A 19,345-nucleotide genomic window follows, 5' to 3' on the forward strand; every position below is an offset into this window, starting at 1 on the left:
CTCAGGTTCTACAGGTTCTACAGCCTGGTCCCAGCTGAGCACAGATGCTAAGCGATGAATGTTCACTTCAACTGTATGCAAACTCTGAACCATTTATCTAGCAAAGAGGATGTCAGTTTTCAGTGAAGGCACACACACACACAAATGCATCTGTTTTTGTATACACTTTGGGGCATGGAAAGTGCTAAAGAGTGATCGGAGGGGGTTATACAGGTTAGAAAAGCATACAACCATTCAGACACAAGCCTCTGTCTATGAATCTTAGGACATTACTAGCTAGCTAACATGTTTAAAGATTCAAATCACTATGTGGTCTTAAAATAATCAATTTATTTGAACTCTGAAGCCGTTTGAACACCACCCTTGTGGAATTTCATTCAGAATATTCCAGGAACATTAGTTTTGTGCTTTAAAAACCAAACAATTGGTTTCACCCAGGTCTCCTACATATCACCAGATGGCTTATGCTTTCATAGGATGGATTATCATGTCCTGTCTTAGACACACAGGCTATCCTTGAAGATTTCCACCCAACATGAACCTCTTTCATTTCAGACTAAAATGAGATTCTAGAACATCAATACTTGAATAGATTAATTGATTCAGGTTACAAATAGATAAACCTCCACATCGTTTTAATTAATCCAAGACAGTTAGTTCTGCAGCAAGAACAACAGGGCTAATTGTTGCGAAATGTGCTGATGTTTGTATCATTAATATCTTGTACACTTCTCTACAAAGTATCTCTCTTGTAATCCAGGGAGTGTAAAGTATGGCCCACAACCACTGGAGATGAATTCAGACATACATTTACTTAGGCGCAGCATATGCCACTAGGTGTTTTGAAGAATGAATGGATTGCAAATCACTTCTTTAAACTATGTACATACTATGTTAAATATGTGAAGAATATTTTAGAAAAGTTTTTATCATTTTTAAATACTTAACACTATATTTTGAATATTGTCTGTCCCTCAATTGCTCATGTGTTCAAAGTGGTACTATTGGGCGGCAGAATAACTTTTGTGGGGGTGCGGGTATTGGAATCTCTTTAGATGTTTGGTGAAATATTTCCACAGGGAATGTGAAAACACCAACATTCTCTCTTGTTGTTTTGTTTTGTTTTGCTTCCTGGCCACGAGATTAGCACTTTTGCTCTGCCATACTCTATAACTATGATATGATCACTTGTCACAGGTCCAAACCTATGAGGTCAGTCATTCACCTGAACCTTTACTGAGTCAAACAACTACCAAAACAAAAACCCTTCTCTCTTTTTTGTTAATTGCTTTGAGTATTTCCTTTCGTAACATAAAGCTGGCTAAATGAAGAAATAAAAATAAAATCTGCTTCAGACGCTTAAATATATTAAGAAAGCTTAAGCCTATAGTGCCATTGCAAATATTTAGGTGCACTGTTTTATGAAATGAAAATTGGAATGCTCTTTAAGCCAATAAAAATGAATCAATACTATACAATCACTCACTGAAAGAACTAACTCCAGTTTTATGATTAAAAAGAAAACAGAATATTATTCATTATTAAAAATATTGGAGAGGCTTATGAAAGTTTCCCTATATATATGAAGAAAATAGTTTTCAGATTATAAGAGATTACATGGAGTTTATGATGGATAATATTTATTCATAACATAAGTAAACTAAGTTTCCCATCACTAAAATAATATACATCTCTATAATTGTATTATGTTAATATGGCACTATTTAAAACATGGTCTAAGTGTTTTTGTTCTTTAATTTTTCCCTTTTTCTGAAAGTTTGAATGATCATCCTCATTGTCATTTATCCAATTTCTTTCATGTAGGAAGAGACAGTGTAGTGTACTGTAAATACTACAGATTTATTTTTTTTGGCACTAGGCAGAGTGTTAGTAATGTCATGTCAATGCCTCACATGCTGTGTGATACTGGCTTTTGTTTCTCTAACAGAAAGAATGTAGAGGAGAAAGAGAACTCAAGACAAGATGGCCTGCCTCGTGACACACTAATATACTTTAGTATTTTATAGTTCAAATCCTCTAATGGCAGCCACCTGACACAGTCTTGCCAAAAAGATAACATCACCTGCACATTCTCTTTCACTCAGAATCTTAACAGTATCAAATGATTTTCATTGTTACACTTTAAAACCAAGTTTCACTGTATTAATAATATAAGTTACAGTTTTTAACTTTGTTCAGTTAAAACTTTCTTCAAATCTCTTCATATTAAACTGAATCAAAATTTCCAACATAATCTTGAAAATAGTATATTTTCAAATATCACAAATATATATATGAGGACCTCTGAAAGACTCTACCCAGCAGTGTGTCAAAGTAGATGCTGAGACTCATAACCAAACTTTGGGCAGAGTGCAGGCAATCTTATGAAAGAAGGGGGAGATAATAAAACCTGGAGAGGACAGTAGCTCCACAGGGAGAGCAACAGAAACAAAAAACATCTGGGAACAGGGGTATTTCTGAAACTGATACTCCAACCAAGGACCATGCATGGAGATAACCTAGATAACCTAGAACCCCTGCTTAGATGTAGCCCATGGCAGCTCAGCATCCAAGTGGGTTCCCTAGTAATGGGAACAGGGACTGTTTCTGACTTCAACTCAGTGGCTGGCTTTTTGATCACCTCCCCCTAAGGGGAGAGCAGCCTTGCCAGGCCACAGAGGAGCACAATTGCAACCAGTCTTGATGAGACCTGATAAGCTAGGATCAGATGGAAGGGGAGAGGACCTCCCCTATCAGTGGACTTGGAGAGGAGCATGGGAGGAGATAAGGGAGGGTGGGTGAGGTTGAGAGGGAATGAGGGAGGGGACTACAGCTGGGATACAAAGTAAATAAACTGTAATTAATATAAAAATAAAAATTAAAATGGCACCATTTATTAATATAATTTTAACCAAATTCTTAAAGAAACAGCATAATGTCATAAAATGCTACTGATATCCCAAGAAAATTATTATCAGCAATAATAATCTAGTTTTACAAGCAATGTCTTCATATGTAACATGTAACACATTAATTTTTCACTTTAGAAAAAGGTTAAGTTATATTTAACCAACTGTTATCATAGGTTTGTTAAGATTTGGGGTTATCACAGTGAAGGGAATTTGAGCCTCATTTCATTATAAAAGAGCAAGCCTATGTCTCAAAGCAGCAGAAGATAAAAGGCAGTCTGGCATGGTTGGAGAAGTGAGTCACAAGCAACTTTATGCCACACAGTACCACCGAGAATAAGCGCATGGAAGGTCAGAGAAAAGCCTCTTGAGATAAGTGAGAAAGAGCCTCAGAGTAAAGTATCCGTAAATCGGACAGGAGACAGCATCAGTGTAGGTCAAGGGAATTACAAGGTAGGGCTTAAAGAGCAAAAGTGAGAGGACCAATTCCAGGCTGAGATTACAGACATGTGCTCTTTCGCATGACTTTTATGTGGGCACAGAGATCTGAACTCCTCATGCAAATACAGCAAGCACTTTACTAAGTGAGCTATTTTCCATGCCACTGAGGAAAACCTGTTTTTTTAATTTTTTTTATATTAATTACAGTTTATTCACTTTGTATCCCAGCCGTAGCCCCTCCCTCCTTCCTTCCCAATCCTACCCTCCCTTCCTCATGTCCTTCTCCAAGTCCACTAAGAGGGGAAATCTTCCTCCCCTTCCATCTGACCCTAGCTTATCAGGTCTCATCAGAATGGCTGCATTGGCTTCTTCTGTGGCCTGGTAAGGCGGCTCCCCATCAGGAGGAAAGTGCAGAGAATTTTATGAAAGAAGGGGAAGATAGAAAGATCTGGAGGGGACAGGAGCTCCACAAGGAGAGCAACAGAACCATGAAATCTGGGCCCAGGGGTCTTTTCCGAGACCAAAGTTTAACACAAGGAGTTCTACTTTAATGCAATGAGAACTGCAGAACTGCCTTGCCTCTAGTCTCTACTTCCTTCTCAGGAGTGAATTATATTTCAAAAATTCTTACTGAAACCAAAGCCTTATGAAGCTTCCCCTAAATGATGAGCCAATGTAAATTAGAGCCCCAGATCCCCTTCTCCTAGTGAAGAGGAGGTTATGAGAAAGCCCCAAAGAGAAAGAAGGGGGTGCAAACCAAATGTCCTCAAAAGACAAAGCAGATCTCCCAGGTGACTGCTTCTCCTTATATGGCTGAGGCTTACTCTTCCTGGGGTGAGAGTGAAAGGAGAGATCAGATGTAAGGATCTCTGAGGCATTCTGAGAACTGGCAGGATTCTGTTCCCTGTTAATACAACATTTGCAGACTCGGAAATGGATTGCACAGGAAAGACAAACAATAGCTTTTACTCATCAATTTATTTTCAGGAAACCTTTTCATAAAGCATATTCTCATTACTACAGAGCCGATTCATTTAGAATATCTCCTAATTTGGATATGGGTCAATTTTCCTGAATATCATCATGATAAAATACTTTTCAGTAGATTAAGGAAAGAAATGGTTGCTGGTGAATGTTTTAAGAACTCGTAGATGCTGCTCTCAAGAATATTGTGAAGACTACAACTTGAAAACATCTTTTAGTGCTTAAGCATCACATTCTCTGCTGATGAGTTCAGTCACTATCTCCTTTTTTATAAATCTTGGGATAGTTGTCTTGTTTCATAGACAATATATGTAAAATTTATAATTACAGCTTCAGTTGTGTGTTACCACTTCTTAAATGCATCTTTAGATAGAGCTCTTTGCTCTGACCTCTTTCGTTGTGGTGGTAGAATTTTGGTTGAGCATTTTGACTAAAGATCCCATGTCTCTGACATGTTGGGGGTTGGCCTGATGCTTGTATTTTGATGTGAATTACTGGCCCTCGATGATGATATATGGTTACCTGGATAAACCTATTCTTGCTGTGTCTACCTAAGACATTATGACTGATTGGTTGATTAAAGGCCTAAAACCTGGGCAGGGCAGAATGAGGTAGGTGTGGCTAAGGTTTCCCGCCGTTGGGTTCAAGAGAATAATCATGGGAAAGAGAAAGATGGAAAGAGAGGAGGGAGGAGGATACCACTATTGGTTAGCATGGAGAAGGGACCACATGGGCCAGGAGGAAGGACTCTAAAAATGGCGTGGAAAAGCCCAATTAAGGAATACAAGCAAGCATTTATAAGATTAGGGATGGAAGGTAGCCCAGATGAGGATGGTTAAGGCAGATGGCATTAGATGGGGGCTGGCGGGTGGATGGTGAGGTTATCGAGATAGTGTACACGGAATTATCTGCCCAAGATGTTCTAAGGCAGTTAACAGGTATCTGTTTCTCATTTGATTGTGATAGCGGGTTAAAAAATACCACTGTGATAATCATAGGACAACTAATAAACAACATTACTTAGTTCAACACCATTTTGTCTACAACACTGACTTTCTTTAATTGCATGGCACAATGGAACTTTTGTCCATTGCAGTGTAAGCCAAATGTCTTACAACCAATTGGGTTTCTGTTTCCAATTTTTTTTTTTTTCCTATTGAATCAGTGGTTCTCAACCTTCCTAATACTGAGACCTTTTAATACAGTTCCTCATGTTGTGGTGACCCTCAACCGTAAAATTACTTCATTGCTACTTCACAACTGTCTGCTACTGTTTTGAATGGTGATATAAATACCTGATATGCAGGATATCTGATATGCAACCCCCCCCAAAGAGAAATAAGAAGTGGGGGGGAATTAGTGACTAGCCGGGCTAGTCAGCTTGCTGCAAGAATCCCATCTCTGCTTCCAGAGACTGAATTACTGGCAGGCTGCTGTGCATTTTCGTGAGTGCTGGAGGCCTGAACTGCGGCTGCCGGGCTTGTAAAGTGTGTGCCGTACCTACAAGCTACTTCCCCAGCCCCTAAGTCTCACCGTTAACACAAAAATAACTTACTAGGGTAGGGAAATTTAAAGTCTAGAATTCAAATATTTTGCTATTTTCCCTTAGCTCATATTTCGTGATCCCATATAGCCATTTTCATAATATTGCAAAAATAATTACATTAGTAAGACAGCTAATTACAGTGGCTCTTGGCCTCTGGTGTACGAACGAAGTCAGTAAAAACTAATTACATTATCCCAGGAAGAAATACTATTTCTACAATAGTGACTTTCAATCCTGGGACCCAGTAAATTCCACCATGTATTCATCTTCCAGGGTCCACCAGTTCTCTAGAACTCCCCAATGAGTGTAGCTCAGTAGAAGATTATACAATGCACAAAGCTTTGGGTTGGGTCCCCAGCATTGCATAAATGAAACAACAGAAGAACCCTCAGAAAAGGCCTTCCGTCTCAGCTCAAAGCTCACTCTTAATTTAGAAATCCTTTAGCTAATTTTAACTTTAAATTCCTATGAGAGGGGGAAAAAAAAAACTAACAAATCAACAAACAACCCCTCACTCCCACTCCATTTGCAAACATTTTGGACCTTTTTGCTAGGGAAAGAAATGAGGCAGAGTGGATCATTTATCTCTTCTTATGCTTAATACCTGAATTATTTTTCTAGCAATGAATCTCTCCCCTCTCCTTCCTTCCCTCTTTCTCTCACACTCCCCATTATGTACCATGTAATTCTTTAAAATATTCCTGTCACTATGACAGGTGTCTGTCGCATAAACAAATAATTTCTAGACTTTGTCTTCATTTTCCATTGTTTTATTAACTCAAAGTCATTTACCCATTCATCATCATTTCTAATCATCTGAGTAATCAATACCATACAGAAAGGCATAATAGAAATGGGACAAGTCTTGTTTTTCCATGATGAGAAAGAGAAAGAGAAAGCAGGAATATCAAGAGGAAATCAGCCAGGTGAGGAGCTGTGAGCCCAAAGAAAGAGGGAAGGAGAGGAGAACACCAGCAACTACTCATTTTTAATCTTGCCAACAAAAGTTATGAAACAGCAGCAGAAGCTGTCATTCCTCTCTGTGTTTGATTGAAAGCTTTTCCCACAGTCAACTTAAATCTATAAAAACAAAAATTAAGAAAAAATATCCTATTCCTTGAATAGGGGTTCACATACTGCCCAAAACACTGGCACATACTCACATATTTCTAAAGCGAATCATAAACCGGAGCTTACAGCCCTCCCTATATCTATCTGTGTGTCCAAGCACTACAGAACACCAATATTGACAAGAAACAGATTTCATCCCCAAATATCTTTCAGACACAGGGTATGTATATCTTCTCAGAAATATGGGACTGAAAGTGCTTTCTTAGGATTTCTGAATATCTACAGATACATAATGAGATATCTTGGGGACGGAACTGAAGTGTGAACGGGAATTCATTTACAGTTGATGTTTCTCTTGTATCAAGGGATGTCACACAGTGTGATCAGCGTACATGCATGGGGACTGTGCTCTGTCACACCTAGGCATCACCTCCACACTGCAAAACTTTCCCATTTAGAGAGTATTTAGAGTTTGGATTTTCAAATTAGGGACATACAATATAACCGAGGGATATTAAGCACATTCTTGGTTTAAGATCTGCATCTGCCTCATGAAGACATTCTAAGATACTCTTTGAAGTATTTACTTAAAAGATTTTCTTTGGGAATTTCTGATACATAAGCTAACAACATATCTCAGTTTCTTCCAAAAATGAACATTACTATGCACAATGGAGCATTCCTAATTGGGAATTTTAATTTGCAAAATGCCACAAAGTCCAAACATTTTTGAGCACTTGCCTTGATGGCCAGAGAAAAATTCCCTACCTAACTTTGTATGACCTATTGCAGGCAAAACATGAGTATAGTAAAAATTATTATATGTTACTTTCATAGATACATGTGAGCCATTAAAAAATTAATGTTTACAATTGGGTTCTAACTTAATTTTCATGTACATGAAAATAATAAACAAATAAAACTCCTGAACATACCGTCTTTCAATCCATAATCCCATCCATGAAACTTTTCTAAAATTTTATCTGATTAATGTATCACAGGGCAAAAATAGTAAAGGCCTCATTGTTTGACTAAGAACACAAAATGAAAATATACCCAAATTTCTATATTACTTTCTTAGCAAGTAGTAAGAACTTTAAAATGACAGTTTAATAACTCTTCAGAATGCTTACATAATCATATAACTTACACAAACAAAATAGTATGCATAAATTGCTACATAATATTTAAATTATATAATCCAACCACTTTCCAAACTCAGGTTAGACTAACCCTCTCAGACAGTTTAGAAACTTTAAGAAAAAAATTCCTTTTAATGGTGTCCCCATTTCAGGCTTCAAAATCTTTACACAGCCGTCAATGACACATCCTAGTCTGTGGATGTGCTTACAAACACATTTCACATATTTTTAAAGGAAAATCTGCCCTCAAAGATTGAAGACATGTTTGTACTGCGGATACTCAAACTAGACTTTAAGTTGCCATTATGGGAAAATTCTAAAATATATTCTGGAAACTGGAGGAATAGTTTTAAAAGGTATATGGCCTCTAACTCTAAATCTGGGTGGGGGAGCGAACACTTATTGTTAGCCATGCCATTCTGCAATCTGCAGCAGTATTCAGGGGCTACCACAGATTTTCTCTACAGTTACTGCATGGTAACTGGAACACTGTCTGTACTATTAAGACAGTTTTCTAAAAGACCTAAGGGCACGCAAAGCTAAGCGGATTAACGAAGCCCACGGCCGGGAGTACTCACGTCGGCAAGCTGAGTCACACCACTTGCTGTCTTTGCCAGTGTGACCAGGTCTTCTTGCATCTTATCCACCCATGACTTGATACTGTGAATCAGAAGGAAGAAAGTTCTATTAGATTTCCTGCCAACAGTGCTCGCACACTGGTATTTTATATACGTACTTCATATAGTTAAGTTTTGATTCTCCCTTTCAGTACCCACTAAGACCACCATCCCATTCAACCTTCAAACTGGAAAAACAAAACAAAACAACAACAACAACAAACAACTGTTGAACCTTTATTACACTGGAGCTTTTATTTTCAAAATTTATTTTTGTTGGAGTTATTTGTTTCTATTTAGTTCTTATGCTTGAATGTGTTTACACACTTTCTGGATGCTGAAATGCCCCCAAATCAAAATGGAAAAAAATGACAAAAACATCTTGGGGATCAAGAGAGTAAACATTTGCTCACTCATCAAAATTTCATGAAAATAGTTACTAAGTACAGCATTTAAAAATAAACAAGTTGTATTTTCTGAACATAAAATGAGTATTTAGAATAACATCCTCCATTTAAACCACTACAAGTCACAAGATTACAAATATTTTAGTACAAAGGCCAAATACATTTTATCTCCCCAGTGGTTCTCTGAGATTCTGCATGACTGGACCAGTACTGTAGTTTTCAAAGCAGTGCTGAACTCACGGAAATTATTCCTTCAGCATTTAAGTCCAAATACTCTCAGATACATCTTGTAATAAATGGAGTCAATATCTTGAAACATGAACTATTGTTATCAGTCTGTTTTAGAAACATCTAATTCTGAAAAGCAGCCAGTGTTCTGCACTTTAACCAGTTTAATGTTCAGTTTACACCTCTACATATATCCCTATGTAGCATCATCATACTGCAGGTCTAACATGCGTGGCTTTTCTCTTCAAGAAAACATAAAGCATATGGACAACCAGCAGGGATGCTTAGGAAAGGGTTTAGGTTTGAATTAAAACTTCATGTGAAGATTGTTTGAATCACGGGAAGTGATGTATGTGAGTCTTCTTTCCCTTCAACAGTGAATTCCAACAGTTCATCAAGTCATCAACTTCATTTCAGAAACAGAATAAAGAAAATAAAACACAACATGAAAAATGGATTGAAATAATATCAGGGAGAACACAGAAAAGAACAAAGAGTTGAAAGAAAAAAACAAACAAACAAAAAAAGAAAGAAAGAAAACTGAAAATCAGTCATAAAGATGATGAAGGCTTATAAGGAAAACAGTAACAATTTATAGGGGAAACAAACTGCTTACTAAATAAAACAGATTGAAACCAGGGATGCTTTCCCACAAATAAAAGCAACATAAAAATTTACTCAATAATTCTGCATGAATAGGAGAGGAAGAAAAGGTAAATGACTACCAAAACACAACATAAAATAAGATTTACCAAACCATCAAAATAAATGGAGTGGGTAAAGTCCCAATATTACAATTTACGCTGTTTATGAATGGGTATACATATTTGTAAAACAGTATAAAAATAACTCAATCAGTATTACTACTATGATTATTAAATAAATAAAACTCTGATCACTTTTATAATTAGAAGAAAAAAATTCCATTACTGTATAGGCAGGAGCAAAGACTACACATAGCACTTTCTAATTCCGGTCAGAACAGCTGTGTTCTCAGCTGTACACAGATTCTAAATCCTAGAATCTAGAGAATGAATATCTCTCAAATATAATTCCTAACATTGACAAGTAGTAAAAAAAAAAAAAAAAAATCTTAGGCATACCTTAGCTGGGTGGAGGCAGGAGAGAAAGAAAGAGAAAGAGAATGTGAGCCCCTGTGTGTGTGGGGGGGCGGGATATAGCCTGTTCCTGAACACTGATCTCTGTCACCTTCACACGCCAGGGCACTGTCACTAGTGATATACACAGAGGTGAACCATTCACTTTTGAGCTGAGAAGTTATTCAGGATCCATTCATTCTTCTCTGCTCCAGCTGACAAGCTGTCAGGAATAATTTCGAAGGGCAAGCGTCTTTTTTTAATAGATGATGTTTCTTAACTGTCACCTGGTTTTCTTAAAATATTACAGAAGCTAGAAAAAGATTCAGAGAATATAACATTTACATGTAACAAGTTACATCACACACCACAGAAAACATTTCATATTTTCTATTTGTAACACTGCCCAAAAAGCACTAGCACATGCTTGAAAAATACCAAAAGACAAGTTGAGATTAAAATGAGGTCTGGGCAAAGGAGACCAAGAATTAAGAAGAATGTGATGATGGAGAAATGGCTGTGGTGCCAGGAGAGAGCCATTTAATGCCTGAATATTACCGAGTACCAGCCAGCACTCCTCTACGTTCTTACATGGGCTCCCTTATGCCTCAAGGAACCCAATTAATGTAAGAGCTAATTAACAAAAGAAAAGCATAAATGTTTTATTTATTTTCCATGTACATGGAGACTGGAAGAAGAGAGTAAAGCTCAATGACAAAAGACAAAGTACAACACATGTTTGTGGGATCAACAGGACAAATGAATATCTGGACTTGGAGAAAACAAACTCCAGAAATGCTACCAATAGACATATGAGAGAATAGGAAAGAGCAGATCAAGGTTACTTCAGAGTTCATTTATATTCAGGTTTACTGAAACCTAATTATCCATCTCTGGTTGATCAAGACTTTATCTGAGGATTAAAGAATGCTTCTCCCCAAAAAAAACTTCTTTGGATTGCTACAGGTAGAAAAATAAAAAATATAAAAGGCCAGTTGGATATATGTGACATTAGCTAGAAGTAATCAACACGCCAAATTTGCATTTTTGAAATGACATACCATCATTAACCCCTTCAAATGTTCATGGCAGTAGCTACTGAAAAAGTGGTAACTGAAACACAAGTAGAAACTGTCATGTTAAAGGAATTAACAATGAAGGCACTGAGAACAGGGTTAATGGGCTTATTCTCTCCCTGGATGATGCAGATATAGGCAAGATTAGACCAGATTAAAAGCAGATAAAGGAAAGTTTATTAGGCACTGCTCCTGGGTGGGTTCATCCGTCCCAAACAACAAGGCTGAGGAAGTCATGTTCTCGGGCCAGGGTAGGGAAGTTTTGTAGAAACTTCCCTATAGGAAGTTTCTATAGGAAAGGGGTGATGACCAGTCAGCTGAGAGCTAGGTTTGTGTCCAACTATGGTCAAGAGCTGAGCATTTAGGCGGGGCTTTGTGAGCCTAGCAGCATCAGGGGTAGACGTTTCCAAAGCTGCCAAGAATGTAGAACTGGGATCTTGGGCTTTCCCTTTGTTCTGAGGTTTCCTAGTGTTCTGAGGCTTCCTAGCTTTGGGGGAAGGAGGGCAGATTTCCTAGTTTGTGCAGGGTGGAGCAAACAATGGAGATTGCAGACAGTTCAACAAGTTTGACTAGTTCAAGACCATGTTGTGTTTAGACAGTGATATGACAGTAGTTGGGGGTGGCGGTAATTCAGCCAGAAAAAAATGGTACAAACAAATTCTTAAGTGATATTATTGAAGATTTTGTTTGTGTGCTCAAAAATGATGAGGATATTAGAAAATGAGAAACTGGACAGTAACAAGATCAAGTAGATGCCTACAAACATGAGAAAATAAAGTTTCCTAACACCAAGTAGATGGCACTTGGAGGGCAGGGAGAGGAACACAGTATAGAGATGAGAGGTTAGGAACATCTATTACCCAGTTAACTCAATTGTAGTAAAGGAAAAGGCAGGGGAAGGTGGGGAGGCCACAGAGAAGCAATTAGTGAAATTCTGAAGTGTGCATACAGGTACTTTTGAACACAACAAGTGAATATGAGGAAGAACGGGTAGGAGATGTGGGCAGTTTCTCAGGAGGGGATGGGATGTTTTGATACTGGGTATCAGAAGAAAATGCAGAAGAACAGGGTAGCAGGCACTGAACGGTTTAGGGGCTTCCGAGAGTTGGTCTCTGCTGGTTTGTTTCTGCTTTGGTGTGTTGCTGGGAATCGATCTCAGGGCCCTGCTCACGCTGGCCAGGTGCTCTGCCACAGAGCTGCAACCCAACCACTGAGTTTGCTTTTGCTGAATTGGTGGTGTTTTTCAGGGACTTAAATGTAACAGGTTCAGAGCTGTCAGAAGATAAACCTGCATGGAATATAAACATTGGTGGTTACAGTGCCTAGGGAGGACAAATCAATATAGGATCAGGTACCAGGAAGGAAATAAACAACAAACATTTATGAAAGGGTAAAGGGATATGAGTAGTGGCAAGAGAAGGGCATCTAGGAACAAAGAAATCACAGAAGCTCTAAGACCAGACAAAACAGCTTCCAAGGATGATGAGTTTACCTAGAATCACAAAAGATTACAGAGAAGAGATTATCTACCTTATCATGGAGAAGAATGAGAGGTAGACTGTGAAAAGGAATGGAGATGATCATGGAGATCCATTATGTTTTTTTTTTTTATTTTTAATGAAATTTTTATTTTTTACATTAATTACATTTTATTCGCTTTTGCATCCCAGGTGTAGCACCCTCCCTCATTCCCTTTCAATCCCACTCTCCCTCCCTTATCTCCTCCCATGCCCCTCTCCAAGTGCACTGATATGGGAGGTCCACCTTCTTTTCCATCCGACCCTAGCTTATCAGGTCTCATCAGGACTGGCTGCAATGTCCTCCTCTGTGTCCTGGCAACTGCTCTATTTTTATCATCCATTCTTTACTCAGAGATACTTTATTTACATTCACTGAAAATAAATTATTAGTAAGGAGATAGCAATAATATTGAGTTACTCAAATGACAATAAAATATTTACCTTGAGCTATTGATATGTTTCTATGTCAAAGGTCAAAAAATAAAAAAGTGAAGGCTATGTCACCGAGATCACATTATTTATTAGCGATGACAGAGGTTGTACACACTACCTAAAAGGGGTACACTCTAGATTTGGCAAGAAGACTTCTCCCACAGACCTTCTCCCATCCTTATCCTCTGAAGAAGGCTATACAGTCCAAGTGTCCTGATTCCTGTGTACATCAAAAGTTTAGTGTCATAAAAAAGCACAGAAGCAAACAGACGGTACAGACTTTCCCCAGGGTATCAGTGTCTGAGCACTGTCTCCTGTGATCCTGCTGCTGTTATTCAGCAGGACTGTCCACAGAACATACAACTGTACCTTGGCCCAAGCATCTTCATTTTCTTGAGGTTTCCTTGTCGCTAAAATGGTTTGTTGCAAATTAATCTGTATATCGTTCTTTTATTAATCTCTGTGTTGTATCAGGCCTCTTTTAGCTTCACTTTCCAGTTGCAGTGATAAAACATGAATGGACTCTGGCCAGCTTGAGTATGCCAAGCGTGTCTCTGGCAGGCCTTGCCCTTCTCTCCCATTCCTTCTGCCTTGTTAAAAACTGTTAGATTACATTCCTAAAGCTAGCCACCAAGGCCTATTCCATTATTTGGCTGCTTCCCCCTCCTGTGGCTGACTACCAAGGTCCAGCTATCAAAGTATGGAAGTCCAGCAACAAAACACCCTTAGGCTCACCTGAGTAACATGGATGCCGAATTAAAATTAAACACCTCATCCTAACATTGGGTTTCCTTTTGTTCCTTTACAAACTGCCATTTTTCTATGTGCCACATCGGTCTCCTCTTTACCGAGAGGTAGTCCTTTGTCCCCCTCCAGGACAAATGCCCCTTTCCCTTCTCCCTTGTTCCCTTCTCCTTCTCCTGAGTCCTCTATCCCCTGCTTTTGTCTCTTATTCCCTGCCCTCTCTACCCATGAAGCAAATAAATCTCCTTTGTGCTGAGAATGTGGTCTTGGGGATCCTGATGCAATATTCTTTTTTCCTTACAGAACACCCTGACAACAGTAACTGAAATGAGAAAGGTCTCATTTTAAAAAGCTGAGTTCAAGGTATAGTGTATCGTGGTGGAGATGCCAAGGAGGCAGGAGCTTGAAGCAGTGCGTCATGTTGCATCCACTGTCAGGAAGCAAAGAGAGGTAGTTGAAGGCAAGCTGCTTCTCAGTTCTCCCTCTCTGGCTGTACAGTCCAAGATCCCCTGCCCAGGGGATGTGCCTACCCACAGTGAGCAGGCCTTCCAATTTCATCCAACATAATACCATACGGGCATGCCCAGAGTCCCAGGCACATCTATATCCCTTTAAGACAGCAATTGACACAAAGTGCCACAGAATCTGAGACATGGCTTTCACAATACATAAGGAAAAATTCTAGTGTACAACTCATAGAGTTTATCATAAACAAGGTAAAAGTGTGGAATGAGCTCAGAAATAGCAGAATAAAGGGGGGAACAGGGATGTATGGCCCCAAGGGAAGATACTGCTTCAATGCAGACTGGAGGGAAAATGTTACAGCTTTTCAGACAACTGGAAACAATTACAAGGACTAGAGAAAAGAGTTCAGATTTTGAGCTCCATTTAGTTTCTCTGGATTTCCTGTGTAACAAGGGGTGGGTGGATATCTGTTTATTGACAGTGGGCCTTAAGGTAGGGAGTTAGAAAGGATGGTGAAGGCTGGAAAGATAACTGGAGAGGCCTTAAGGCTTTGAGCTACGCTGGAAGATATCTTGTTCACTGGTGCTAAACCACATTCCTATGTCTGCATCTCACCAGCACAGGCTGCAGACAACAGAATCAGGGGAAAAACTATCCCAGGAACATGGCGCAGACACCAGCAGGTGTGAGAGGAGGACAAGGAAAAGGAAATTCAAGGTTCTAGCAATTTCCAGATCTATACTGATTCTAAATACCAAGACTGCTAAAATAGTCACTAAAATGTTAATACTATATTCGTAAAGTGCTTATTTATTAAATCCTTTATCTATGGAATTAAATACCCCATGATACTGTTCCTGTAACAATACCATGTATTAGCAAATTTGAAATTTTTCTCAATTTTTTAAAGTTTTTATCCTAGCAGATTTATTAAACAAACAAACAAACAGAAAACCAAAACCTCTTGCTGTTCACAGGAAAGGAAGAATGTAGTCCGACCAAACATTTTTAAGTTTTCAATCACTTTAAACAACATATATGTATTTTCAAAGGACAAATGCTTGAGCTGCATGTAGTTTAATGGTAAAAAGCAACTTAGATTGGAGAAATGGCCCAGTTAGTAAAGTACTTGCCATGAAAGCATTAGGAACTGAGTTCAGATCCCCAAGCCCTTTGCTGAGCACAGTGGCACAGCCTTTAATTGCAGGAATCGGGAGGGAGAGGCGGGCAGATCTCTGTGGATTCAAGGCCATCTGGTCTACATGAAACTGTTCAAATCTCTAAATTGTTTGCCCTACAATTGCAAATCAAAATGTTTATTGAGTAGCATGGCAAAAAAGAAAATAAATAAATAAATAGGTGTTGTAATCTTCCTTGGTCCCTAGACTCATTTCACAATTACTAGCAAGTTTCTAAGTGCCTAATGTGCTCTACAGAGTCAATGCAAGAGGAATCATCCACCAATATACCTACAAAAATGAGGCAAGTATTTTATTGAATAAGTAAAGTATTATTCATGCCTATTTCAGTTTATGGTATACAAATTGCCAAAATTCTAAAAAGACAACATATAACATGTTTTATTGTCATGTAATTTGATAGAATAAAACTGCCTCTAACTTAATGCTCTTTTTGAGGTTCAATTTGTGGGTGACATAGCATCCTTCAGAAAATTCTGTTCTCAAAAAGAAAGAGAAACAGTTTCTTAACCCATTTCATTTTGTACAAATTTGAGGAACACCGAGCTCAGAAAAGCACAAATTATACCCCATTTAATCTATTGTAAAGTGCAACAGTTGAGTAGGAAGTGTCAAGCTCTCAATTTAATTTGTTTTAAAAGCTAAGCTGAGGAAAGTCTATGCTTGATTAGAACAATAGAGTCACAGAGAGAACTAAGATCTGTCATAATAACTTGACCCCAGCGATAACTCTCCTTCTTTCTGTGTTGATGACGGTGAGTCCTGAGAAGTAGGTGAAGTAGCTAAAAGCACTGCTATTTGTAGGGAGAAAATATTGAAACAGACACTTTTCTCCCACACCCTTCTCCATTTACTCCACTAGCAATTACCATGGAGACAAAAGAAGAGTGTGGGCTACAGCACAGAGACAGAGATCTTGCTTAGCTGCACTGAGGGGATGCAGCAGCGAATGAGCCCATGAGAATCCTGGGTCACTTCAGGCCCTTTCCTGAGGCGATTCTCTGCCTATGCCATTATTTTAAGCAATAATGCTGTTGACACAATGATGTCTTGAGGAGCTGGGAATAATTAAAATGCCTAAATATCTACCAAAATAGCCATTCCAACAGTGCTAATCTATAAATATCATGTTCATAAATTTAAGCAATAAGATATTTCAAAAGTAAAGTGTTCTACTTGCTATAAATAAATATTTCACCAATGATAAACTACTCCTATTTTTGTTATATAAAACACCACCCACAGTGCCCCTGCAATTGGGTAAAAATAGCATTAAGCAACCCAAAGATTTGGAAGGCATAAAAATTTACTAAATATGCATTTACTAAAACGTGGTAACAATTTGCAGATGTGTGTGTGTGTCTGTGTGTGTGTCTGTGTGTGTGTGTAATAAAATCACTTGGCATCTACCTTATGTCATAGAATTACTGTGAGATGGGTCAGATCCTCCAGGAACCTTCGTTCCTGAAATTACTGAAATGCAATTTAAGCATTTTCAGTAGCACTGCTGCTCTCTTAGAAGGAAGCTCTTACAACTTGTGAGATGCTGGGGGATTCAATTCCATTTTTATACAGAAGCAATCTTGGGACACGAGAAAAGAATGTGATCACACTAATCAAAGTGGAAAGGTAAAGGGGTTGGGAGAGAAAACAAAGCTGTGTCAATACATGAACCTCATTTTTTGCCACACATGTATCTATGCCTTTGTTTTCCATTGGCCTTTTCCTGAATATGTATGAATTCATTTTACAGCTAGTCATACTCTCACTTTCCAAAGAGCAGAGAGTCTTCCTGACACCGACCTTGTCATCTCAGATTAATATTTTTTTATCTGTGTGTTTCATCTGCATGTTTTAAATTGGTTAGTTAATAAGTGCTGCCTAAACTGCAGCAATTTGTTTACGGATTCCAAACAAATAAGCAAAATGCTTTTGGGTTTGAGAGTAACACCTTAGCTAGCTGGGGCGCAGGGGCAGGAGGTGGGTGACATTTGGGATTTGCTCCCTGCAGCCCTGAGCCCTTTGCCTTTTATCCTTCAATATCACAGTTAGTTACAAGCTCCAGCACCATCCCCTGCAGAGCCTGGTACCAACTGGGGTGTCCCACATGGCCACACAATCTGCTGCTGGTGTTTCTATGAACCAAATGAGCTGAATTTCTAATTGCTCATTACAGAATCCCCATTCATTTCATCGAGGACCTCTCCTTTCCTTTTTCATTTGTGTTTTTCCTCAGCCATTGCGAATGAGTTCACAAATTTTAGTCTAGTCTAACTCAAGCACATAAACATTATTTGATGCCATGACAAAAATTTCTTCATGTCCTTTTCTCTCAATTATTAATGTCCAGTACTGCAAAATCCTCAAATGCTTATTAATATTGAGAGTCCAATCTAAATGAAAACCCCTCTTCCCCACTAGGCTCTGTGTATGTAGTCAGCAGGCTTAGATGCTTCACTGACATGCCACTTTGGTGTCATTCTATAATCATGTGTCCTGCTAGCCAAAAGCATTGTCCTTAAGTTTCTCCAGCCTCACCCCCACCACTAAACCATCCTTCCTGGTGGTCTCAGGTTCCTTTTCTGTTACAGTCAAATCCTCAAACTCTCTTCAATCTTTCTTCCTTGACTTTCCTAAGCTGTATCCAGCCTGTCCTAAAAAAGTATCATGCAGTGATGTACTGTTTTGGGTCAGCACTGCATGCAAAACACTACTTAATTTCCTTAAATAGATGGGCCAGATAATTCTGTATAGTGACATACACAAGGATAGTAATGCCTACATAGTGCAGACCCAGAAAACAACTAACTGGACTTTTCAGCATGTATATTTCAGGGACTATTTTGAATATACTGTATGCAAGCAAAAGTTTTCAATTATTACAGAAATCTACTGAGATAAATTCTAAGCCTTATTTCACAGGCAAGGAAATTGGTACTATGATTTTAAGTTGCCTAAAGTTATTCAAAAAAGCAGACTACTTTGTCCTTCAAAAGCAATAGAATTCTTACTCATATCAAATTATGTGATCTGAAACATTTGTGTTCCAATCATCACACATCATAGTAGCCCTCAACTGTGTGTCTTAGTATAAAATATCCTAAAAGCAACAGTAGGAGTTCAGAGATAAATGGGCAAACATGACTGCTTCATTCAACCTTTGTTATTTTCATGATGCGAGTTCATATACACAAACAAATGCATGAGCTTGAAAGCCAGGGTGCAGATTGTCAGTTGGGGCATTTCTTTTAAATAAAGCCCACAGGATAATTTATCTGACAGCTGTTCCGGGGCAGAGTTTACCTAGCAATCAAAAGCTGTCAAAGCAAATACATTAACTTGCAAATAAGAAAGGCAATAACTCAGTTTCTGAAGACCAGAAGCAAAGAATGCTGCAAGTTTAGTTCACTTCCAATATTTGCATTCTTTTATTCTTGACTATAGCGCACTAGAAGACTAGGAATGAA

General features: G+C 38.5%; 1 protein-coding gene across 3 annotated transcripts in view; it reads right to left on the reverse strand.

The window, feature by feature from the left end:
* The window catches only part of Cacna2d1 (calcium voltage-gated channel auxiliary subunit alpha2delta 1), a 448,878-nt gene that overhangs the window by 356,739 nt on the left and 72,794 nt on the right, over positions 1-19,345 (reverse strand). For all 3 annotated transcript variants that reach the window (XM_060374048.1, XM_060374047.1, XM_060374049.1), the window contains exon 2: positions 8,672-8,753. In XM_060374048.1, the coding sequence (XP_060230031.1) occupies positions 8,672-8,753 (82 nt within the window). The remainder of the gene's footprint in view (positions 1-8,671; positions 8,754-19,345) is intronic.

The sequence above is a fragment of the Meriones unguiculatus genome, chromosome 21, assembly GCF_030254825.1.
Source record: "Meriones unguiculatus strain TT.TT164.6M chromosome 21, Bangor_MerUng_6.1, whole genome shotgun sequence".
NCBI classification, from domain to species: domain Eukaryota; kingdom Metazoa; phylum Chordata; class Mammalia; order Rodentia; family Muridae; genus Meriones; species Meriones unguiculatus.